The sequence below is a fragment of the Setaria italica genome, chromosome II (assembly GCF_000263155.2).
Source record: "Setaria italica strain Yugu1 chromosome II, Setaria_italica_v2.0, whole genome shotgun sequence".
NCBI classification, from domain to species: Eukaryota; Viridiplantae; Streptophyta; class Magnoliopsida; order Poales; family Poaceae; genus Setaria; species Setaria italica.
Window position 1 is genome coordinate 30352879 of NC_028451.1, and position 26031 is coordinate 30378909.

At 45.4% G+C, this 26031-nt stretch overlaps 2 protein-coding genes across 2 annotated transcripts; one reads left to right on the top strand and one right to left on the bottom strand.

The window, feature by feature from the left end:
- Nucleotides 1-7084: 7084 nt before the first annotated feature.
- On the bottom strand, nucleotides 7085-8032 carry LOC101772764. Its single transcript, XM_004956742.2, has 2 exons — nucleotides 7880-8032; nucleotides 7085-7728 (listed from the first exon to the last, which is right to left on the bottom strand). The coding sequence occupies exons 1-2, from the start codon at nucleotides 7947-7949 to the stop codon at nucleotides 7532-7534; spliced, it is 267 nt and encodes an 88-aa protein (XP_004956799.1). The 5' UTR covers nucleotides 7950-8032; the 3' UTR covers nucleotides 7085-7531.
- Nucleotides 8033-24888: 16856 nt separating this feature from the next.
- LOC101773174 lies at nucleotides 24889-26031 on the top strand. The gene is made up of 3 exons (XM_004956743.4): nucleotides 24889-25164; nucleotides 25265-25335; nucleotides 25532-26031. Exons 1-3 carry the CDS (start codon nucleotides 25080-25082, stop codon nucleotides 25655-25657), a joined length of 282 nt encoding a protein of 93 aa, XP_004956800.1. The 5' UTR covers nucleotides 24889-25079; the 3' UTR covers nucleotides 25658-26031.

Sequence of the window (26031 nt, forward strand, 5' to 3'; positions counted from 1 at the left end):
GAATGTATCATTTTCTCTCCTTTCCTAGAATGTCCGCGGTTTAGGTGATAATATCAAGTGTTTTGTCATGCGTGATGCCCTTTATTCTACTCACTTAAACGTTGCTTGTCTTCAGGAAACAAAGCTCAGTCACACCGATCTTTTAAAAGCTCGAAGCTTCCTCCCAGCAAATTTAGGGGGTGTTTGGAAGACAAGGGCTAAATTTTAGCCCCTGTCACATCGGATGTTTGGACACTAATTAGGAGTAGTAAACATAGACTAATTATAAAACTAATTGCACAACCCCTAGGCTAAATCGCGAGACGAATCTATTAAGTCTAATTAGTTCATGATTTGACAATGTGGTGCTACAGTAACCATTCGCTAATGATGGATTAATTAGGCTTAATAGATTTGCCTCGTGATTTAGCCTAGGGGTTCTGCTATTAGTTTTGTAATTAGCTCATGTTTAGTCCTCCTAATTAGCATCCGAACATCTGATGTGACAGAGCTAAAGTTTAGCCCGTGTCTCCCAAACACCCCCTTAGACGTGTTCTAGTGCATCGACGCCGAAGAATCGCACGGTGGCATTCTGACAGCTTGGGATTCTTCCATTTTCTCCCTGAATGCGTGCTTCTCATGTCCTCACTCCCTCACCACAACCATATCCTCTACCGCCTCCAACTATTCTTTTTCTATCACTAGCAAATCACCAGGGCTCAGCAAATCACCAGGGCTCGCTTGCTTTTCTGGATTCCCTGGAGGAAATCGCCAACCTCGTGCTTGAGTGCTAGACCCTAGAAGGGGATTTCAACCTCACTTATGGTGAGGTAGACAATAGCAATGGCGCCTCCAATTCCTCACTTTGTGCAGCATTCAATAATACAATTGCACAGCTACAACTCTTCGACCTCCCTCTCCTGGACCGGATGTTTACTTGGTCCAATCACCGTAGCTCGCCGACTCTAGCCCACCTTGACCGCATTTTCTTCAACTTGTCCATGAGTGCCACCTTCCCAAACTCCTCCTTGAACTCCATACCTAAGCCCACCTTCGACCACACACCCATCCTCCTGTGTATGTCCACGACCATCCCAAAAACCAATCTTTTTCGTTTTGAGACCGCCTGGCTCAAACACAATGACTTCTTGCCTGCGGTGCTCTCGGTCTGGAATGTAAACTCGGCACACGACGCGGTGGCGATAATGGCATGTTCTCTGAAAGCCGTTCGGTTCGCATCTAAAGAGTAGGCTCGGCGTAAGCGAGCACCCCCATCTCTCCTACCAAATTGCAAATTCATTATTTACCTGATTGATGTCCTCGAGGAAGGGCGTAATCTGTCTGTAGGGGAACTCCTCCTGCGTTGAACATGCCAGGACAGGCTGGAGCTCGCAGTGCGCGAACACGCGGCGTACTGGAAGCAGCACGGCAAGTATCGCGCCATTCGCGAAGGAGACACGAACACATGCTTCTTCCACGCGTAGGCGACACAACAGTTTCGGCGCAACAACATCCGCTCGCTTTCCGTTGATGGCGTCGTGGTGACCTCACACCGCGACAAGACATCAACGCTCACCGTGCACCTGCGGGAGCTCCTGCGCGCACGCCAAGCGGATATTGGCGTCATCAACCTTGCTGCTCTCTACGCCAATGCGGAAAGGGCGAATGCGGCACCGCTACTAGAACCTTTCTCGGAGCCGGAAGCTCAGGCCACTGTATGATCCATGAACCGGTCCAGCTCTCCTGGACCCAATGGGTTTGGACCCACTTTCTACGTGGCGGCGTGGACCACAGTGTCGTCAACCGTGATGAAGCTGATGCACGCAATTCAGAATAGGGAAGCTGATCTGGAGCGACTCAATCGGGCTTATATTGTTATGATCCCCAAACTCACTACTGCCTCGACTCCAAGCGACTACTGCCTCATCTGCCTTCAGAACTATTCCTTGAAGATCGCTGCTAAAATGCTCACCACAAGGCTGCAAGGTCAGATCTCACGGCTGATTGACATTGATCAGACAGGCTCATCAAAGGAAGGTCCATTTCTGAGAACTTCGTGTATGCTATGGAACTCGTCCAATGTTGTCATCATCGCAAGCTCCCCACTCTGGTGCTCAAACTTGATTTTGCCAAGGCTTTCAACTCTGTCGATTGGAGCAGTCTCACCGCGATCATGACAGTGCGAGGTTTCCCAACAACGTGGATCAGCAGGATATGTGATCTGCTGCAAACTTCCAAACTTGCGGTCCTAGTCAATGGAGTTCATGGCCCCTAGTTTGCCTGTGGGAGGGGCCTGTGGGAGGGGCCTGCGCCAGGGCGACCCTTTGTCCCCTTACCTCTTCCTCCTAGTTGCCGACATCCTGCAGCAAATGGTAAAATCAGAACCCAAGATCTCACACCCGGCAGCACCTGTGCGGTCATGTCCAGTACTCCAGTATGCAGATGACACTTTGATTCTGTTGCAGGCTGATCAAGATTGACTTGAAGCGCTGAAACATGTCCTTACCGATTTTCAATGGCGACTGGTTTACAGATCAACTACCACAGAAGCACAATGGTACCCATGAATGTTTCCAGCTCCGATTCAGTGACTTTTCAACACATCCTCGACTGCAAGCTAGGGAGTTTTCCTCAAACATACCTGGGGCTGCCATTATCAAATGAAAAACTTTTCCTATCAGCATTCAGCCCGCTCATTGCCAAAGTTGACAAGCAACTCAATGGATGGAGAGCTGCCCTCCTCAACGCCACCGGCAGAGCTGTGTTAATTAATAGTGTTATCAATAGCCAATGCACTTATGCAATGTTGGTAGTTCTTCTCCCTCCCGGCATTGTTGAAGCACCGGAAAGTATAAGGAGAAGGTTCCTATGGTCTGGTGAAGACAAAGTCAATGGAACCCAATGCTTAGTTGCGTGGGAAACTACTTGCAAGCAAAAGGAACATGGCAGGATTGGCCTCAAGGACCTGTCCCTGCAGAACAAAAGTCTGCTCCTCAAGCTCCTGCACCGGCTTCACCACCCGGATGAATTCTCCTGGGCACACTGGGTATGCCACCTGGTCAGTGTGGTCGATCTCTGTGGAGAGATCAATGGGGCTCACTGGAATGATCTCCAGAGTTTGCTCCCGCTTTACAGAACTCTAACCTACTCGGTGGTTTCAGATGGTTTAGCAACTAGTTTTTGGTATGACCGGTGGCTGCTAGTAGGCTAGCTTTGTGACATATTCCCGATGCTCCTCACCCACGCAAAAGATGGAAATGTTTCTGTGGCTCAGGTAATGGCCAATGGCTTGGAAGCACATCTTGTCTCGCGCCTATCACGCCAGGCCAGTGAGGAACTGGAGAAGCTCAATAACATACTTGCCCGTGTTTCACTCCGGGAGGGAGAAGATCAATGTCTGTGTCCCCTTGGCACTGACCAGGCTCGTCTTTCTTCTACAGAGGTCTACTCCAAACTCATGATTTCAACCGGTTCGTCTCTGTCCCCTTTTGCCAAGTTCATATGGCGAAACCGAGCATCCCCCGCATTCAGTTCTTTGGGTGGCTGCTAGTTCAAGGGCGTATTTAGTGCAACACAAACCTCGTCAGGAAGAACGTCCTGGATGATCCCTCCTGCGAGCTGTGTGGACAATACGAGGATTGTGACCATATCGTCTTTCGCTGCTGCTTCGCATCGCACGTCTGGGAATCGCTAGGCATCCAAACTAAAGGCGCAACCGTTACACAGCTAATGATTGTTGCTCGTCCGACAACACTGCCGGCCCGTCAATTTTCATGCTTTCTCCTGCTTATCTTCTGGATGTTATGGAAGCAGAGAAACGATATTGTGTTCTACCGCTTCACACCGTCACATCCAAGGTTTTGGCAATCCTGCAGAGATGAAGCCCGTCTATGGAGCCAACGATTTAGAACAGAAGATAGATCAATCTCTGAAATCTGGTGCCTACTCTTCAATTCGATGTAACTTCACTGTAACCTACAACACCCCTCTGTTTTCCTTCTGCTGAAAATCTCAGTGTAAGACCCTTAAAGAAAAGAGTTGAGGCACTGCCGATAAGCAAATTAATGTGAGTTGTGAGGTACAATAATTATTAGGAAATAATCGAGCTAGAGCTGTAGCTACGAGTGCTACAGACGGGTTGACGAGAGGAATGGAAGTGATCGACACAGGAGCTCCTCTACCTGAACAGTGGTGGAGTTTGAGCAGAAAGGCCCACGCATTTTGAATCGAGCCCAATCACATCTCTGTTCGGAGTCCGGATAGCCCAGTGTGCGATGGCCTATGGTCACGGGCCTTGAAGCAATGGGCCTAGACGAGTCACGATCGTGCCAGCCTGAAAGCCCAAGCCGAGTGTCGGAGAAAACCGCAGCGCAACTTCTGAGCAGACAGAGCACGCATAGGAGGCTAGGAGCGTCATGCTCTCGACAGGCCTCGGAAGTGGGCGAGTTAGACGTGATCGAGTTACAGCCTTACAGGTCAGGGACCAGGGTAGATTTGGTCGGCGAAAGGTTGGCTCCGCTGTCGATCAAATTAGCAACCAGTCAGAGAGAGACAGGAGAGCAGTTGCAGCACACCATCAGCAGAGCCACAGAGGCTAGGCAATCCGGCTCGATCCGTGCGCATCGTGGAAGCTTCAGATTTTACGGGAGCCGAACTGTTCCGAGAAGGATTCCGATCCCAGGGAGTTTTACGAGAAAAACAAGACGCGAATCGATCGGGTCGGCAGGCGTCGATCCCCTCCTCGGCCGACGCGACGGAGCCGCGCACGCAGTTCCCAGCCATGTGAGTATAGGATTGGACAGGACAGGATAGGATAGAATGGAGAGAACAATGGGAGGCCACTGGGAGTGGACGGGAGCTGACCGGCGCCGCCGCCGTCGGCTTCCATTCCATCCCGCCCCTGCGCCGAACGCAAAAGGCGCGGTCAGAATTCTCTGAGTAAACCGAGCCTGAACTCGAGCTGCCCAACAGGTTCGGTCCACTCGCAGTACTGCGCGCGGCTTATCGTCATCACGTCTGCCGTCGGCCGGCGCGCCCATCCGATATGATCCCACGCTTGTCGCCAGCCCCGTCCCGTTGCGAGTCAGCCAGAGCCAGCCGCACACGCCGAACCGTGGACTCGCGCGATGACAAAATTCAGACGGCGATGCGCTCGTGCACAGACGAAGCTTTGACCAGTTGACGACCTCCACGGCTCCACCCCACGGGCGCGCGCTCTACTCCATTTCTCCTCCGGGCTGTCCACCATCCGCGCCATGATTCTAAGTGCTGAGATGATAATTAATTAAAGTGATCATATCATGTCATGGTTGTGCACATGTACCAAACATGCGTGCAACCGGGAAGGCGACGGGCGGAGGCGTCTTCTCGAGATCCTCCTCCCTCCCGTCCCTTGGTTTTGGTGTGGCGACGCATCCAAATCCAAGCCAATCACGTAGTCTGGTACAGTACAGCTCAGCCGTCACAAAGTCCAAGCCTCGCCAACCTTTTGTTCGGACGTAGCATGTGACTCCGCACGTCAATCCGCTCCAACTGATTAGTTCCATCAGTTCCTCATATGGACTGCTCTTCAGCGAACACTATGCCTGTGCGTGCTGACTGATGAGGCAGAGAGAGTCTTGTCCTAGCTAGTGCAAATTCTATGTACGATCGATATGATGCAATGCAATTCCGACATAGCAAGATGAGATTTGTCCGGAACTTCTAGTGTCGTTGACCATATGCATGATCTGGTACCCCACATCGCATCGTCGTCGGATAGATGAAGTGACCAACACGCATGTGCGAGCCAAGGCGATGGTTTGTGGCCTGATGGATCACGAGGCCGACATGTTCCAACCGATCAAAAAGAATCTGCACACGCACAGCGGCACAGGCCCCCCTCCTAGCTCGTAGTACTAGTACGTCTAGCTTTGCTTCGCGTCGATCGCCGGTGGCCGGTGGGCAAGGTGCCACGCAGTGACGCAGGTCGCTCACACCTTCCTGCCGGGTTTCAGCCGGATCGGAGTCACGGTCACCGACCTGTCGTGCATGCAGTGCAGCCAGTTCAGACGCAGCGACGTGGAAAAGTACGACTTTTTTTCTGGATTGATCGTACGGTGCGGAAAAGGATATCAGTTGAGTTCCTAGGCCTCGTTTACTTGGCTAAATTGGGAGGCGCCGTAGCAACACTGTAGCGTTTCGTTTGTATTTGTGAATTATTGTCCAAACATTGACTAATTAGGCTCAAAAGATTCGTCTCGCAAAGTACAACAAAACTGTGCAATTAGTTTTTAATTTCATCTACATTTAGTACTCCATACATGTACCGCAAGTTTGATGTGATGGGAAATCTTCTTTTTGCATAGTGTCAAAGTTGGGAGTTGAGAGTGAAGTAAACAAGGGCCTAGTGTGAGCATGGAACCCGATGAGTTGACCCGGAGGGTACGTGCCACTCTCCCCATTGTGGTGTAACGGGAAAGCAATAATCGATGTGGTACGTTACCGGTTGGTTGCCAGCATCAAGGTCCTAGGAAAAGATGAACCAAAACTGCAAGGATGCTTGCTTGACAATCGAGATCAAGGCATTAATTACAGAGAGTAGATGCATGAAATCTGAACGCATCTTCCTCGAGTCTTCGGGATGGTCACACACTACCTGTAGTATTTTGGTTGACACTCATTTTTTTAAGCATCTTATATCTGGCCGGAGATCGAAGTTAGGCGCTGGGCATGCATGTTGCAAGGGCGGTGGTGGCTCTAATCAATTGCTTCCTCCAAGGAAGAGGAATGATTAGCCCCTTGATTAGCTTATTGAAGCTAAAGGAATAAGTGCCACTTGATTCCTGCTTAGCAGGTGCTAGTTTAATTAGTTTCTTGACACACACAGAGAAACCACTGTACTATACACATTACACACTAACATGGCGTGCTTTCTTTGTTCAGAAGGTCAGCACTGACACCACCTCCACCTGATTGCTATTTTGTAACCAGATTGTCCCCTAATTGTTTCCTCATCAATCATCATGCAACCGATCATTCATTCAGACGCCAAACTTGAGCTCAGTTCACATGCACAGACAGTGAGACAGAACACAGAGTGGAGCAGCAGTGCAGTAGAGATCACTGGCGCATTATATCCGACGAGTTTTATTCCACGAGCATTCATCGAGCGGTTGTACAGACTACAGAGGGGCTATAGATAGGTCAGACAAATTTCAACAAGTCACCACACGTACGCCCAAACTCTCCAAGCTAACAAACAAACAAGGTGGTCAGTGATCAGAATTCAGAATGAAAATGAAACGATTTGTGTTGACATCTTACCAAATACACATCACTCTAGACCCACTAACAACTCGAATTCCAATCAACCAAGCACAGCACTGTATACTTAGCTACAGCACGCACGGATACGTACGCGTATACAGTACACGTACGTAACGTACTTGCGCTCTACGGGCGCAAAGGGAAGAAGAACAGCTTACTCTGAATCTCTGATCCCCTCCCCTTCCACCCGTGTACTCCTCCAATCCCCGAAATCAGAGACCATACTCCGTCGCCGGCCTGTCGATCAGTGCGTCGGCGGCGAGGGAGGGTCCGGCGACGGGTTCATGCCGCCGCGGGTGTTGGTGTTGGCCGTGGGGGGCCCGTAGTCCATCAGCGTGTACACCATCTCCTCCGGCAGCAGCCTCCCGCGGAGGCCCGGCGCGCGCCGCCCGTCGTGCCGCACCGCTCGCATCACCCGCACCTTCCGCGCCTCCACCATCCCTGCAATCGATCGATCAGCCGCCGCAAAAGAAGAACGTCACTCGAATGAATACTCGATCCATCCATCACAATTCACACGCAGCAACATGAAAGGAATTGGAACAGACAGGGCGAGACAGGCCGCCCGGTCTGTCGGCCGCGTCGGCGTTACCTTGCGAGAAGGAGAGCGCGAGGACAGCCGTGACCAGGAGGAGAGCGAGAAGCCTCTGCTCGGCTGCCATGGCGGCGAGAGAGGAAAACAGAGGGCGGGCGGGGGTGTGGTGGGGGTGGTAGGATCGAGGAGGACGAACGGTGTGGGGTGGGATCCGTGGGCTTTAAATGAGGCTTTCGGAGGAAGGCTTCGAAACTGCCGGGGGGGCGCTTGCGTACGCCAGCCGGGCCGCCCGCCTAATTTAACGTGCCACTCCGCCCCTATTGAGGCTGCCAGGTGGGGCCCGCCTGCCCAACTCTGGTCCCTCTCTCTTACCGTTTCCGGGGACGGAGGGGCCGTGTCAAGTGATGGGCGCGAGGTTTGGGCAGAGGAGATTTGGGTTCAGATCACGCTTATCTTAGTTTATAGCTTTGACCGAAAATTTTTAATTAGTTTTAGGTCCGCGTAAGCTGCTAATTCACTCCCTCCGTTTCAAATTGCAGATTGTTTTAATTTTTTAATTTATAAATGTTATTAGGACCTAACCCGGTAACTAGGATATTTTCTATAGCATACCATGTAAGCAAAAAGGTATGACATGAGAACTTTTAATAAATGGAGAGAATGAAATTGTTTCTCATGCGAGAAACTATGTCTACACACAATCCAAGAAATAGGGAAGGGGAATTGGAGAGGAAAGGAGAGAAGAAAAGAGATTGGTTGATATTTTATTATGAAGAAAACCATTTATTGCCTACATAATTTTATATCTAATATCTATATCTATATGACATGGCATGTATAGAAACTATGTGGTGGTGTTTTGGGTTGGGACTGCTTTTATGCATTTAGACATACAGATGCATAATAATATCTATGAATCTAGAAAAATCAAAACGATTTATAATTTGAAATGGAGGGAGTATATTTGAAGTTTATCTGGATAGTGCGTAGTGCCAGGTGAAAGTACAACCAACGAGAAACCTCGCAACGTTGAAAGTAAGGGGCTGTTTGGATACAATATACTAAACTTTAGGAGGGTCACATCGGATGTTCGGATGCTAATTAGGAGGACTAAACATGAGCTAATTATAAAACTAACTGCAGAACCCCTATACTAATTCACGAGATGAATCTATTAAGCCTAATTAATCCATCATTAGCAAATGGTTACTGTAGCACCACATTGTCAAATCATGGACTAATTAGGCTTAATAGATTCGTCTCACGAATTAGACTCTATCTGTGCAATTAGTTTTGTAATTAGACTATATTTAATACTCCTAATTAGTATCTAAACATCCGATGTGACAGGTACTAAAGTTTAGATGTGGGTTGCCAAACAGAGCCTAAGGCATAGCACGGAACACTTATCTCTGCAGGACAGACAGAATTAAAACAAGCTTAGAACTTCTCGTATAATGAGCTTTGAATTTCTAAAAAGATGAGCTTTTAGCTCAATCTAACTTTCGACTGGAATCTGTAAGTTTTTAAAGTTGATTTCAAGTAATTCATCTATGCTCGTAAAAGATAGTAAATCCAATCCTTTCTTTCCGAGCTAAAACTTCCAAAACTCGATTTTGTGGTCTCACTTAGGTCAATCTCAATCCATAATTTCATCACATAGTTACCAAGATTGCCATATCAGCTTTTCAACATGATAATACTGAGAGTATATAGTTTCATTGCACAATTTCATATATACAAGTTGTAAGTGCGGGTGCCCAAGTGCGAGGGCACCGTCACCACGCTGCGCACCGGCCCGGCACGTAGCAGCTGCGCCGCGCCGGCAGCAACAGGATGTCGGCAACTAGGAAGACACCATCTTCCTCATCATCCTGGATCTACAACGGGCGGAGCGAGGGAGGATGGAGGAGGCAGTGCGGGGGAGATGTAGCAGCGTGGAGGCAATTTGGCACGTGCGGGGGAGATGCAGCCTCGATCCGCCGATGAAATGAGGAAGGGCTCGTTTCATCAAAGTTTCTTGCACTTGGTAACACAGAGCCGAGACTGTTTCACGGTGATGAAATAATTTTTTTCTCACCTCGTTATTATCATGCCAAACCAGCAATGTTGCCTATGTGGCAAGGATTTTAATGCCCATAACACTCTGGTAAAATGCCACTAAGACTGACCTTACTTGACCTAACAGTGACCAATTTTGGAACAATAACGATATGGGTTTCACAATAAAGTGGTTAAGAACTTAAGATCTACGTGTGTGCATCCATAGAGATAAGGTGGGTGCATGTGAGCTATATGTGAGATGTGTTCCGCATAAAAGAAAAGGCAAGTTAAAGGGGTGTTTGATACCAGGTGCTAAACTTTAGCAGTGTCACATCAGATGTTCGGATACTAATTAAAAGAACTAAATATGAGCTAATTATAAAACTAATTGCAGAACTCCGGGGCTAATTCGCGAGACGAATCTATTAAGGCTAATTAATCCATCATTAGCAAATGGTTATTGTAGCATCACATTGTCAAATCATGGACTAATTAAGCTTAATAGATTCGTCTTACGAATTAGACTCCATTTGTATAATTAGTTTTATAATTAGCCTATGTTTAATACTCCTAATTAGTATACAACACATTTGGTTCCTTCGTTGAGCACTGTGTTACCTCACCGAGTAAGGATAGAGGATAAGCACAGACGTTTGCTTTGTGCGTGGGCAAGTTTTTACTTGCTTATGTGGGAGAGCAAAATTGGCAGCTCCTCGTTAATCGCGTCGTTGAGGGGGTGTTTGGATACGAGGTGCAGGATCACATCGAATATTTGGACGCTAATTAGGAGGACTAAACATGAGCTAATTATAAAACTAACTGCAGAACCCTATACTAATTCGCGAGACGAATCTATTAAGCCTAATTAATCCATCATTAGTAGACTCAATCTGTACAATTAATTTTGTAATTAGACTATATTTAATACTCCTAATCAGTATCAAACATCCAATGTAACAGGTACTAAAGTTTAAAGTTTAAGAGGATGTATCAAACACTCCCAAGGCGAGGCGAGGCAAACGGAGCTTGAGAACCAAAGGCGCCAAGAGGTTTCGCTCTTAATCAAGGGACACGGAAGCGAGATTTTGTATGGTCGTCTCCGCGGACGTGTGGAGTGTGACGCATGGCTGGGGAGCCAAGAAGAAAACAAATCAAAGTAGCCTAATCTTGAAAGCCCAAACTCATTTAATTGCCCGCCGCATTCTATCCTAGCCCATCGTTTTGTGGTCAAACTGATGCTAGAATGTTTTGGGCTAGAATTGAAAGCCCAAACACACACCCCACGATCGTTTTTTGGGCTTCCCAGTTTCAGATTTCCTGTTGGATCGGCCTGGATTACAAGAAAGAACCGTTTGAAATTGTAATTTTTTAGTTCAATTTGAAGTTTTTCCCTAAAAAAAAGTTCAATTTGAAGTTTTGAACCACTGCATTGTTTAAAATAATAAAAAAGGACCCACTACGTACTTTATTTTTAAAAAATCGAAATTTTGGATATACTATATTTTCAATATTTTGGGTCTACTATTTTTGATATATTCACACACAATATTGAACTAGTTTATTTTAAATGTTGCATTAGGTTTCACATATTATTAAATCTAGTTTAGACATGGTAAATAATTTATAACTGTATAAAATTATAGTCCAGCAAACATGATTAGTTATAGAGATTAGACTTAAGAAACGAACAACCAAGTAACGAGGAAAAAAATATTTTTGCACCTATGGGCAGTAGCCCTAGCCCATTGTTGTTGATGGGCTGTAACAATTGGGCCAAATAAACTTTGTGTCTCTGAGACAGCCAATCCTGGATTTAGCCCTCCTCTCTACTATCTACTGGCTAGACCTCATACTACTGGCTAGATGAAGAAAGAGCTTCTGAGCGAAGGCTTGTTGGCGTGGATTATCTTGTTAAGCTCTGCATAGATGGTGAGCGTGAAGAAAGGACACTACCATCAAAGCAAAGAAAGACAGCTCTCAAATGGATTTGCTGGTCTATGATGACCAAACAAGCAACGGATTGAGCAACTAGCGCGAAAGCCGCGAAAGTAAAATACATTGAAATAAAGAAAGTTCAACAACTAGTAGTAGCAAGAAGAAAAGGTGGATCCATTCGTACAAGAGCTAAACTTATGATATAAAGCAAAGAACACTTACTTAATAGGAACTTCCCAAGAGCACTACTCCTTTTCCAGAAAAAGAAATAAAACGAGTGATCTTCGAAAAATAGAACTCGAAAGAACGGGGCTTCGGGTAACCAAATATGAACTGGTACCATAGGCACTTTGACGGCAAAAGAGGCGAAAAAGGCAATCCATAGAAGAATTTGGCGCCGCTCACTAAATTCTGTGGTTAATAAAATTTGGCTTCCGGATTTTTTTTCTAATGAAACTTCATTATTTAAGATTAGTGCGTGTGTCCTTGTTCATTCATTGGATGTGCTCTCATCTTTCTCAATCCTAGCCTCCATTCTTTCTCCACCTCGAGTCGCCGCTAGTGTTGACGGCAATTAACACGTCAAGTTGTAAACCGCAAGCACACATATCATCGTAGTTTTTCCCTTAGAGTATTCTATCCAAGATTTATCAATCTGTGGATCGCTAGTGAACTGACTAGGGTTCTCTATCTAGCTAAACGGATCTAATCCTATCAAGAAGCATAAATTGTATATAAAGGGCAACCCAATCGAGAGATAGGTATTATAGAAAGGGTAAACAGATCACATTCATATATATGAGGTAACACAACCAAAGGTAGCATGAGCCTATTGTGTTCTTTGTTGTAGTTCCCACTAAAGTGGTAACCAATCTATGTAGCATCTTGATAAAGAGTTATCTCTCAGAAAGGCGGCTCGCAAGCGGCCTACTTTCTTATGGTTACCACTGCGAGGTGCGTGTTGACACCTCTGGTTTCCCAAAACTTTACCTCAAACGAATCCCACAATACTCGCCATTCCTACTCAATAATACGCAATCGTTCGACCTTTTCCCTCCCACATGCTGTCACCACGTAAGGGTAATCACATCGACTTCCTACGCACTACTAAGATGTATGCGCAAGACATAGACTAATCACCACGATTACATCTATTCCTACTAAGAACATATGCTAGCTAAACATATAAGAATAAGCATGCAACATAGTAGATCAAAGTAAGCACAAGATTAGATTGATATCACCATCGTGTGTACATAAGCTTTGATGATCACAAGGCTCGGCTCCAGAACTCCACCATGGCTTCGCCGCGTAGGGACGACCATGGCGGCTAGGGTGTAGCCTAAGGGTGTGTTTGGTTGGGCTGTGACTTTTGGAAAAGCTGCTGTGAGCTGTGGGCTGTGGAAAAGCAGCTGTGAGAAAGTAGCTGTGGGAAAAGCAGAAGACCATTTGGTTAGAGGAGCTGTGAAACTGTAGGCTGTGTAAGAAATACCTGTAATGCCCCCAAAGGTCCATGGGTGTTTTTATATGCAAATTGCTCATAACAAAATAATGTGTTTGCTAATTTGCATGTAAATAACAATTTTAGAAAGGAAAAAGGTAAATTTTATATGTTCTTCATCCATTAAAGTGATTGGTCCACATAAATAGAACAATATCCATCAAAACTTTTATACAATGATGCCATCCCTCAATATTATTGTCCTCCTCTTGCACGAACCAAAGCATCAGCTATTCTAGTACGAATGGTATTCATGGTATCCTCATTCTCCACATCATCACTCTCATCTCCTTGTGTTTGTCTCGTGCCACTTGTATGTTGTACCAAGTACTCCTCATCATCATCACATCTCTTGAACTCCTTATCACACAAATTGCTGTCATGGATTAAATTATGAAATGCAAGACAAGCCATAATGATATGCTTCTGAGTACGAGGTGAGAAACTTGGCATGCCCTTCAAAATACTCCACTTCTGCTTTAAGACTCCAAAATACCTTTTAATGACATTACGAAGAGATGAATGCAATAAATTAAACATCTCGTACTTTCCTTGAGGAGGCCCTGAACGTTGCCGAAATTATGGTATATGGTACGTGCTTCCTTTGAAAGGCGCAAGATACCCAATTTGGTTTGGGTAACCCGAGTCCACGAGATAATATTTTCTTACAAAACCAAGTTAGTAAGATACATAATAATACAAGTATTGCTAACTTGATGAAGGAACCATATATACCTTTAGGAGGTACGGGAAATGAAGGAAAATTTGCCAATGCATGATTGAGGATACGTGTGTCATGTGCAGAACCCGACCACCCGGCAACCTGTGGCGGAACTGTCCAACTTAAACTGGTTTAAATGCGCCTAATCGCTGCCGTTGCAGCAATTATTCGAAACGCACTTAAAACAGTATAAGTTCGGTCGTCCGTCGAGTGTCCCTAGGACTCCTCGAAGATCCACGTCGTGTCTCATAACCATACATCAGGATTGTATCCCGCGATGGGATAGCATCAACAAATATTACATTTTTAAAGACATATCAAAGGTACAATATATTACAACCATAGTTTGAAACAAACTTAATAGTGCAGGTTAGCGTGGTTCTAAGAATTTAAAACATAAACCAGTCCGGAAGAAAAATAAACATTTAAGTTTTATTCTAGAGTATCATGAGACTCATAAGATACCCTAGATCTTTGGGGCTTCCTCTTCGATGGGTCCCTGCTGGTTTTCTGAAAATAACAACAAGGGATCCTCTGAGTACAAAGTACTCAGCAAGTCTTACCCGACTAACCAATATAATAGCTTTCTTTGGAAGTGTATGCTAGCTTTTTGGTGTACTTGGTTAATGCAATTTTTGCCGAAAAGCTTACTACAAGTGATGCCTTAGTTTTATCTTTTATTTGGGTTAAGTCATTACTTAACCATTCTAGATGATGAGAAAAGAGTAAATACAACAATAAGGTATTTAAGCCATACATCACTCGTTTATCAGAAAGGTATAACATTCATGAACTTATACTACGATGCTCAACAGTGATCAAGTGAATTCATAACCGAGAATTGCGGCGATCCGGATCCATTTACATCCTGCAGGAGAGTACCCTGATCACCAGCTATATACGACTGTACGGGTCGTACGTAACGACTTTTCGATTAGCAAATCCAATGATTGGGAATAAGACTACCCGGACCCAGGGACGCACCCCCACATGGGACCCCACGTCTGGCCTGATCACCATGTGAGTTTCAGGCTACGCCCTTGCCAATCTCCAGCACGTCAAGCGCGGGGGCGAAGTATTCCCGATCAGAGAGTTTACTAACCTACTGGGCTTTACTGGTCCCATACCCAGTAAGTGATCAGATGCTTATCACTTGATCAAAGGTTAAGACAACGAATCGGGCCTTAACCAAATTAACTAGCAGACAGAACTACATCTCTAGCTTCTGTCCGCTTCTCAATTTCCAAGCTTTCTTTCCATAAATCACATGTATGACTCAAGTTTTTCCTTAAGGTTGGTAAACCAAGCATTTAAGCAACTAAGCATTTCTAGACTTGGGTATCTTCTAAGGTTTGAACAAGTGGCAAAGATGTCCTTAAAGCAAGGTATGATTATACACAAGAATAGGTTTCAAGCAACTCCTAGACTTAATGCATACATATAGCAAATAACCGATAATTGGACACATGAAATAATAACTCTCAAAATAGATAGGTATAAATGCACCGGGGCTTGCCTGGGATCAACAAGGTTAGTTCTTCGGAAAACTTCTTTATTAGAAGAGGTACTCCACATTTCGCGAATGCTGTCCATCTCTAGCTGAATTCCATGAATTCCCACTTCAGGAGTTGTGACGTCTACGATTTAGCATATGCAGGAGTTAGAGATGCAAAACTTTTTGAATACAAGACTATACAACTTTCCTTCATGATAAAGTTGCAAGCCAACAAGGACTATACAATTTATCATGATAAAGTTGCAAGCCAACACACAAAAACTCGAAAAGATTAACCCACCATTTTTATTTTCTTTACTAATCCTACCTTAGACCTTTTCTTTTGTTTTTAAAAGCATTATAATAATTTTCTAATCTCAAAAACTTATTTCCTATGACTTAATAATGATTTGTGGATAATAAAGCATTTTTCAAGTTTTATACATTTAATAATGTTTAAGTATTTATTTAAATACCTTAAATAAAAAGGCATTAAATAAATACCTAAATTTTTATTATTTTTCCTAGGGTTTAAGAATTTTAATGCATAAAGGAAAATAAAACAATCCTAATAAAATTGGTTTCACTAATTTTGGACACTCCTAGAATTTCCTGTGAATTAAATGGTGAAAACCGTATTTAATCTATTTATCTAATAAAAGAAAAACCTAAGGTTTATTTAAAACCCCCGGCCCAACTTTTCTCACTCAGCTTTCTTCTACCCACCATCACTTCCACCTAGGGCCCATCCGGCCTCCTATTCTCCTCCCTCTCTTCTTCACTAACATGTGGGGCCCACGGCCGGCACCCTTCCTCGGGCCGAGAAGTGGCCCGTCAACTTAACCTTCCACGCGTGGGCCTTCTTGCGACGGCTCCTTTTTGGGCCGGTTCCCCCTTTTCTCCTCTTTCTCAATCCCGGCCGGCCCACCTTCTCTTTTCTTTTTCCGCTCGACCGGCCTACTAATCCGGCCCGCGGCCTTCTTTTCACCCGCCGGCCCACCTTCCCTTTCTTCACTTCCACCTGAGCCGCACGGCCCATTTTCCTTTCCGACCAGTGGACAGCCAACCGGCTTCCCCTTTACCTTTTCGTCGCACGGGCCAGCTGGGCCGACGCCTTCCTTTGGCCCACGACCGGCGACCGGCCCTCATCTTTTTCTCTCCCGCTCCACCTGGGCCTCTCCTACCGCAACTCGGCATCCCGGCCCAAGCAACACTCGGCCGGCCTGTCCTCCTCACAGATCAACGGTCCAACGAGTGCCTATTCTCTAACGGGCCTCCTCAACGACCGGCTTGCCTTTCCCTCCCTTCTTCTTTTATTACGCTGCGCGGGCCAGCTGGGCCGGCACCTTTCCCCGGCCCAAAACGAATGGCCGGTTCTTATCCTTTTCCTTCCCTCCCTCCTGTGTGGCTGACGGGCGGGCCCCCTTGGTCAGGGGCTTCTTCCTCCCCTGGCCAAGAACAGAGGCGCACGCCGGCAAGCAAAAACGGGACGGGCTCCGGCCAACGGCGGCTCGCCGGTGGCCGAGACGGCCGGGGCGGCGGCGCCTAGGCCAGGCGCACCTGCGCCCACCACCAGCTCGCCGGGAGGCGGCCCGAGCCGGCCCCTCCACGGGCGGCTGCGGCTTGGCCATCGGCCGGCCCTAGCGACACACGGAGGCGGCACGAGGATGACCGGCGGCGCACCCTACGGCTTCTACACGACCCAAGCACTCCCTAAACTCGACCAAACGAGTGAAAGAAGGGGCAGCGCGGAGGGCTCACCGGAGGACAGTAGCAGTGGCGGTAGACAGGAGATGCGGCAGGAACTTGAGCTCGACGACGGGAAACTGAGCAACGGAGCAGCGTGGGGCGTTGAGGAGGAGCTGACGGAACCTTGGGCGGGTGGAATTGCAACGAGGGGCGGCGGCGTGGTTGAATTGGCCGGCGGCGGCACTGATTGCTCAACTCGGTTCGCACGGCAGAAGAACAAAAAGACAGAAGATTAACTAGATGAGAGCGAGGCGATAGCGACGCAATTCACCGTGCATGACACCCAGCTTAGCTCGTGGTAGGCGGCGGGGTGCGAACGTGGCTGTCGCGTTGGCCGGCATGCGCGAGAGCCGGCGGCGGCACGGCTCTGCCTGTCGCCTCTGTTCTTATTGTTCTTATTTCTTCCTTTCAAAACGATCTGTTCATCCCTCCATTGCTCAAGATATTCCATCTCAACTCGTAGAACTCCTTTAAGCAAACTTGTAGAGTAATCCATGTACTCCATTTGATAGATTAACCTCTAACCGAAATAAGCACCCTAAGGTCGAGATTTTGGAGCTCCAAGTTCCTGTCACGTTTTCTGTTAACTCAACATTTACGATTCAGTTTCGACAGCCTTCAAAATGTGGTCATTTACCTCTCTTTGGCACCGCTTTCAGTAGCCTAATTGTATTTCATATAGGCCAACCACTCACCATTTGTGTTCTTCAACTAATAAGAATTCCATTTTGCACCAGAAACCATATAACTTCTACACCAAATTTTTCTGAAATTGGCTCCAAACATTGCTAACCAAGGCTGTTTTCCAGACTTAGAATTATTTCGGCAAGGAGTTCGAAATCTGCTCATTTGCTGACTTTTGGCTCCAATTTGAATTCAAATCTTCCACTTTCTCTGAACGACAATATTTCATTTACCTTCTCCATAGTCCATATTTCACTAATGTCCAAAAACATCTGCTCACTTTTAAGGAAATTTCTCCAGAAATTGGTTCTAAAGTCACGCACTCACTACCATTTTCAGACTTAGAATTTATGCAGCTCAAGAGTTGGCCGAAATAGTTAGAGTGCTGACTTTGAGCTTTGATTTAAATTTGATTCTTTCGCTATCTCTGAGCAACAACACCTTATTAAACATGTCCAAGGATCATACTTCACCGCTGTCTAGTTGCCTTTGCCCACTTACTTGAAAAATTGGGCAGAATTCAGTTTCAAAAATAGATACTCATCATGTTTTTCTGAATTTCCCGTTTTCGGATAGTGAACAGTAAATGTAGCTTTTCATTTCCTTCTCTGATTTCTTTTGAGTGTTTAGGATCAAATATTATTCCAAATTTTTGACCCTTAAGTTCTAATCATCTTTACACTTCTATTCTATATTTTTGCCGAATTTTTCTGAATATCAAATTCAAAATTCAAATTTCGGCAAAATTTGACCCGAATTTGATTTTCGGTCAATTTCTTTTTCTTTTCTTCTCGAATTGCTTCCAATTCTTCAAAGTCACTTTGATGACTAAAATGGCGGGTGTTACACAACCGCAAAGGTAAACCTCATGTCAAAGTCACAAATAGCTAGCACATTTTGAGATGTATATCCATGACGGCATGTGTGGTTAACCATTTCATCCACTGGCACTACCACTTTAATATGTGAACCATCTATTGCTCCAATTGTGCCTTTAAAGTATGACCAAAAATGGTCCTCTCTCACCCTTTCATGCTCCATAGAAAAAGTAGGATCTCTCAGCTTAATGTTGTCCTTAGCTAACTTGCGTAAACACTTCAACACTTCGTGAAACTTCATGTGAACTATCCAAAGTGACCGTGTGAAACAATTTTCAGCTTGTGAAAAAGATTGTGGTCCTCCGACGATCCACAAGAACATTGCCAATAACTCAGTAGATGAAACATTATTGTTTGAGGTCAATCCGTAGGTAGAGACCAGCAAGTCATGAAGTTTCTCAAAAATCTCAGTGCTCATCTGAAACATCTTATAAAAATAACTCGGACGTGACATACACCTCATCACCCATTGAATTCAAGTTTTTGATGTTTCCCTATATTCAGCTTTGTACAAATACCGTTTAGTATACAAGTTGCCCATTTCTCCAATAGCACCAGCATGCTGTGCAAGTTCAGCTAGCAGTAGTAGTCCTTTTTGTCTTCCTTTAGCTACATCTCCCAATCTATCATCCATCTACATGATACATTAGTATATTAATAATTAAATACAATAACTTTCTTGACAATACTAAATGAAGAAGGTCAACATAATATAATAATAGATAAATAATGTTTCACATATCTAAGCAAATTATGGTTCAACATAAGGTAACTTATTTTGGTTCAACATAGGGTAACATATGACAAGAAAATAATTTGACAAACATGAAAACAAATCAGTGGCGCTTCATCATCTCCTTTTCTAGCTCCCTCTCAATCAAATCGAGCCTTCCTTTCATTGTTTCTAGAGAGCTAAAGAGCTCCATAAATTCAAGCTTAACAATTAGGGAGGCGGCTGTGTACATTAGAGCAGTTTCTTCTTGCACCCCACATTCTTTCACCATCTTCATAATCTCTGCAATGGTAGGAACTAGGTTGGTTGAAGGAGCTGATGATGCTTCAACACTTGTGGAGATCCTCTCTGCAGCATTTTCTATCTTCAAACAAGTGTTCTTGTACAAACGAAAGAATAGGCTCTTCTCGTCCTTCTCTTCAACACCAATGGAAGTACCCTTGCGTTTCCTTTTTTCTAGGTTCACTGTCATATCCTTCTGTGTAGGTTTTGGTACCTCATCCATATCCTCATGACTTTCCTCATTGGAGGATATATCTCCAGGACAGGATGCAGAAGACCCACTGACATGTGCTTTGCAAAACAAGATATGTAGGTCATCAAGGAACTTGGGTCCTTGTTTTCGAAACTTCACATGTTGGCACTTGATTCCTTTCTCACGATTGTTGCATCTCTAAAATTGAAATTTTTTTTAGCAAGACAACCAATAACAAAGAATAGGAAGAATATATTTAAAATGGCAATATTGTTCTTACAGCAAGGTGTTCATTCCACCATTCTTCTGAGCAGTCAATAGTTTGTTTTGCCTCATCTCATCCAAGACCGGTGGCACAATTCTTGAACTCCATAAATGTTGAATACTTCTTTTTCAGAAGATCTAACTTGTTCTTCAATTGTTTTTTTTCTTCTGTCACCAGATTTTTCTGCAAACTTGGAAATAACATTTTTCCAACCGGAAGTAGTGAAAATTCCCAACGGCCTATTCCCAGCTTCAATATCTTCTTTGCAGGCATCAATCAAATGCCTTAAAAAACATCACCCCAATCTGCCTTGTCACCCATTCTTCAACCAACAAAAAATAAATCATAAAAATCTGTAAAGCTGTAGCTGCATGTAGTGAGAATGCATCATGCAACGAAGAGTAATGAAGAGCGGCCACATGTAACAGTACAAAATGCACAGGAAGTATGAAATGCACAGGAAGTAGTTTGTAGGAATTGAAACTCTAGTATGAAACATTCTGCATGACCCAATCCCTAGATATTCTGTATGAAATTCTAGTATGAAATTCTGTATGACCCAATCCTAATCCCTAGCCACAAGTAACAGTATGAAATTTTAGTATGAAACATTCTGTATGAATTCTTTCTGCAATATGATATTTTTTTTGCAAGGTAGCATGATTCTTCTCCCTGTTGTCATTGCATAGAGAACTTCTATGACCGGTGCGAATGCTCTTATCCAGGTGGCCTTGATTTTTCTTTGCCCTCCTACCACCAGTGCATTTTTTTCCACTAGTAATGAAAGCTCAAGATTCGGTGGAGTGCGGGTTACCAGATGGATGGATGAGCAAGGAGTGGCAGATGGCTGGCTGGCAGCCGGCAACCGAGGGGGACGGGTGGCGGGGTGTGGCGGCCGAGGTCGTCGGCTGGTGGCCGTTCGGAGGCGGCGTGTGGCGCGCAGCCGGGGGTGCCGGGTCGGCGGGAGGCGGACCAGCGACCGGGGGTGGTGGATGGCTGGCCGGCGGACGGCGACCGGTGGCGACGGGCGGCGGGGTGCGGCGACGAGCGACGGGCCGCCGATGGCGGCGCACAAAGGATACGGAAGGGTATGCAGGGAGGAGCAGACGGACGCGTCGGGAGAAATAGATCGTGGTAAAAAACGAACTGTTACCTTCGTAACCAGTGGCAGGTGGGTAATATTTTACCCCAAAAGCACTTGAAAGTAGGGGGGAAGGTGGTTTTGATTTTATACTAGAGCAAAGTTGCTTTTGGGCAAAAGCACATAGATCTTTTAGGCCCTTTGGTTGGCTTTTGGCTTTTGCAAAAGCAAAAGCAGGTTGGAAAGCCCAACCAAAGGCACCCTAAGCCATCTCCTAGATAACTTCAAAGACTTGCAATGACCCTCAGCTCCCTCTGGTGTGTGTCCTTAGTTTTGTCGAGTTCTGGTGGATGGATCTGCGTGCTTGATGAAATATCGGAGTATTTATAGTCTGGAGACCGCATGACAGAAATTGGAAGGTGAGAAGAGCAAGAAAAGCCCCAGGCTGATCGTCCTGGCCCTTCCTTGTGGCCTCTCGTGTCCTCCTTCATCTTCAAGTCTTCTTAGGTGTCATGGATGTTGGAGGTATGCCCTAGAGGCAATCATAGAGATGATGATATTCCATTTGTATCCATGATTTGTATGTTGTGTTCATTGAATATCCATTGAAGGCTACTTGAATTGATTTGCAATTATGTGAATTGTATGTGAAACTCTTTACTTGTATGGTTATTCTAAAGTTGTCCCTAGTCGGAGTTCATGTGAGGACACACATGAATATTAGACTAGCACATGTATTAGTTGATGACTATGTTTCACAAGTCATGGACATGGAGATGTTGAACTAATAATGTGGACACATGTGGAGACATGTGCTAGGACTGACCCAACACGAGAAGTAGTTCTCTCTTTAAACAACATATACGCTTTGTCCTTAGACCTGAGACTGTCGCATGTATTCTAGATGTGGATCGACCTATTTAGGGGCTATCAAACGCTACGCCGTAACAGGGTAGTTATAAAGGTAGCTTTCGGGTTTGTCAAGAAGCATGCTATGAGACATGGTCAGTCAAGATGGGATTTGCCCCTCTTTGATTAAGAGTGATATCTCTGGGCCCCTCGAGTGATCGGATCCGAAAATGCATGGCCATGCTACGTACGGTTAAGAGTTAATCTACAAAGGGATTCCGAATCACAGGATCGAGAAAGAGCGGTCGGCTTGAAGCTAGACCAAATATCGTGAGGCAAAGGGAATAGCATGTATATTATGTTGTGATGGTTCGTCTGATATGATCTTCGTGTGCGTATAGGAGTTGGCACGTCTTGCTAGAGGCCGCTACCGACTATTGGGCCGAGCAGGAGTACTCGGACCATGTCTATACGTATCCGAACCCATAGGGTCACACACTTAAGGGGCTGGAAGCCCAATTCGGATCTGATCCGAGTTGGATTAGGTTTAGAAGTACTAATGGGCCTCGGATCCAGAGGCCCGTCAGGAACCTCTATAAATAGAGGGGTGGGGGCGCCCTAGGGTTTACACCTTTTTGGCGAAACACACCTGCCGCGCCTCCCACGCCCTCGCCTGTTGCAACTCGCGGATCTAGCAGTCCGGCTTGCGACGCTTCCTCCCTGCACGTGTGGATACCTTGGAGGTGTTGCGCCTGCAGCACTTGGACGAGCCGCCGACGAGCCACGACGAGCCGACGACGAGCCGCGGCACCGGGGGCGATCTTGCTGCACGTGGAGGAGCTGCTGGACGTGACGTGATCGACTACGTACGACTACGTGATCGTCTTCACTGCATCGACGCATATCTACATCTTCCGCACCAGTAGTGCGTCGAGTGGTAATCCCGTGATCCTTATACGGCAGTTCTTCCTGGTTATACGCGGTAGAAATTTTGATTTGCGCTAGTGTAGCCTACCTCGTATCCCAACAGAAGGAGCTTGTTTTATAGTTTGTACGTTAGTACCGGTTGGTGGCTCTAGCCGATACTAAATTGTGGCATTTAGTTCCAGCTGAAGCTAACAGCCGGTACACACGTGCGTGAACACTATTTAGTATCGGTTGAAGCTAACAACCGGTACTAAATGGCTTCCAAGGAATCTTGCCGTTGGCGACCCGGTCCCCATGCCGCCATTTAGTACCGGCTAAGGCTCCAAACCGGTACTACAGAGGCTCCGGTGGTACTGTGCATGATGACCGGTACTAACGTGTTGGACAAATGCTCAGTTTTCCAGTAGTGTATATTCATATGGAGTAATATTGAGTTCAATCAATCACGTGCGCCAACTGTGCACTGATATATAAAGGTCAGAAAAAGAAAAAAACATGTGCGGTATCTAGAGTGCATATGGTTCCCACTAAAAAAGGAGGCACTTTTAAGTTTCTTTATTTCCTACATCCTAGCTTGTAACATTCGAATAAGGAGACATAGCAACTATTTTTTTATGTTGAGAACCAAATTAGCAAGAAAATACTTCCAATTATTTCCCTAGGATTCATAATATGTTTTTGCATAAATCTTTACAATAAAACATCCTCAATTCAGAACAAATGTCATATGTTATGCTATAAGCTTGATGAGCATTAGCCGGAGCAAGTGAAAGTTCATGGACGATTGACACATCAATCATATCTAAATTATTCTAAGCCACATCCTCATTGCATGATGAACTAGTTAACCAACTCTAGTCAAGTAACCACCATTGATCAGCCGAAATGCGTCCATGTACTGTCCCCATTGCCGAGATTGAAAAAGAGGCCGTCTTTTCCATCACCACATGTGTTACACTGCTCCTAGACACCTACCATACTCAACAACGCACAAACTACGCCTTTCTGTGTGGACTTGAAATGAACCAAGAGAAGATCCTCCACTTCGCAGAGGATGCCTGGAGACGTCTCCACTGCCGCTAAAACAAGAAATTTCAGCCACTGGTTCTCATCCTCGTGCATGCCCCACTATGGATGATCCACGAGTCTCCCAGTAAAAATATCTCTGGCATCGCGGTGCATTTTGCATAGTTCATCAAAATGCCGTCCAATTTCCTCTGACGGCGACTGCTTTAGGTCTCGAATCGGTAGTTCTAGATCTGAATTGTTTTACGAAAACTCGACATTCATTTCATGCAAACACATTTATGCGCGAGCTATATATACCTTGAAATTTGCCCGTGCACATAAATAAAGCGCTGTAGTATGTTTTTCTCTGATTAAACCCTTTTATTAAGTCATAATGTGCCATGTTTTGGATTAGGGATAGCGGTGAAACATTATCATAGAAGCAAATCTATATGTTTGAAATTTGAAAGTGCATATGGCCCATCGATTAGATAGGCACAACACAGTCTTAGTCTCACTAGTCTTCTTTTATAATACAAGAAGAGCACCGGTTCTACTCACTCAACAAATGGCATGATCATAATCGCCAAGTAGACAGATGACTAGAGATATGGACTAATAGGAGCATTTCAACGCCTAGCTAGTGGAAGGGGGGAAACTAAAGGCAGCAAAAGAAGTTGGGCCAGTGTCCAATTCCACTGAACACCGATTAGACTTTGCGAATTCCATTGCCTTTTTGACTCTTGGTCCCTAAACGAATGATCTAGGTTGCATGAGATGCGCAATAAAAAGGGGTCCAGGGCATTGCCATTCGCCAAGGAAGGTGCAAGGTACATGAAGGCAACAGAATAGATTGCATTATCCATTGAGAGCTTTGAGAGGTAGTACTGCACTGTTGAAACAGGCCACGGCAATGGAGAGGGCACCGGCTCTGTGTCTTCTGATCTCTTTGTTGGCATTCTACCTCTTGGTTCCATCCAGTGCTGTACCTCTCTCAAGTGAGCTCACATTTCTTAAATTTTGTCTGCTTGGATTCTATCTTCTGTGCCTTTTGCTGTGATAGCAAGTGATCAGACCATTCCTTTCTGTGGCTTACAGGACTGCAAAAGATGCCCATGCAAAAGGCTGGTCAGATGCCGTCGGTTAAAGGCAGCACTCCAGAGCCAAAGGTACCATAGTCTGATAACTGCATCATCACCGTGTGCTCAGAAAGAAAGTTAAGCCTGATAGCCTGCTGTCAACGCTAGAATTTCGAGTTCATGTAAACTTTACCGGCTTTGTTTCACCAGATTCTAATCTTAGGATGCTTCACTTTGTTTTATTTTCTAGAAGACATGATCATTTCTCATGCATCGTCTCTTTCAGATGAAAACGGAGAGGTTTGTGCCAGAGGATGGCAAATCCGTAATCTCCGAGAGGATGGCCTTCGAGACTCAGGACTACGGTCCCCCAGTGCCCAACAACCACCACAAGCCACCGGGCTGGAGATGAGCGGCGTCGTCACGGCGATCACTATGACCAGTGTCGTGCTCTTGGCTGATAGTAGATGCTCAAGCTGGCTAGAGTCCTGGAGCGCCAGTGTTGGAGCTTGTCCCAACCAGGCAGCAACCTATTCATCATGTCACGAAGAGCAAGAAACGTGATCTTTTGTTTTTTTAAAAAAAAGAAATATGGCTTTTGGTGTGGTATTATAAGATGCCCTAGGGGGTTAAAATAATTATTAATTACAACCAATACAGATGGCTATGTGGTTAAACGGTTATATGTAAAGTTTGTAATTAGAAAAATTATACCATGTTTAAAATACACGAATTATTGTAAGATTCCAGTGGAATTTATGTCAATTGATAAAGTTTTCGTACAAA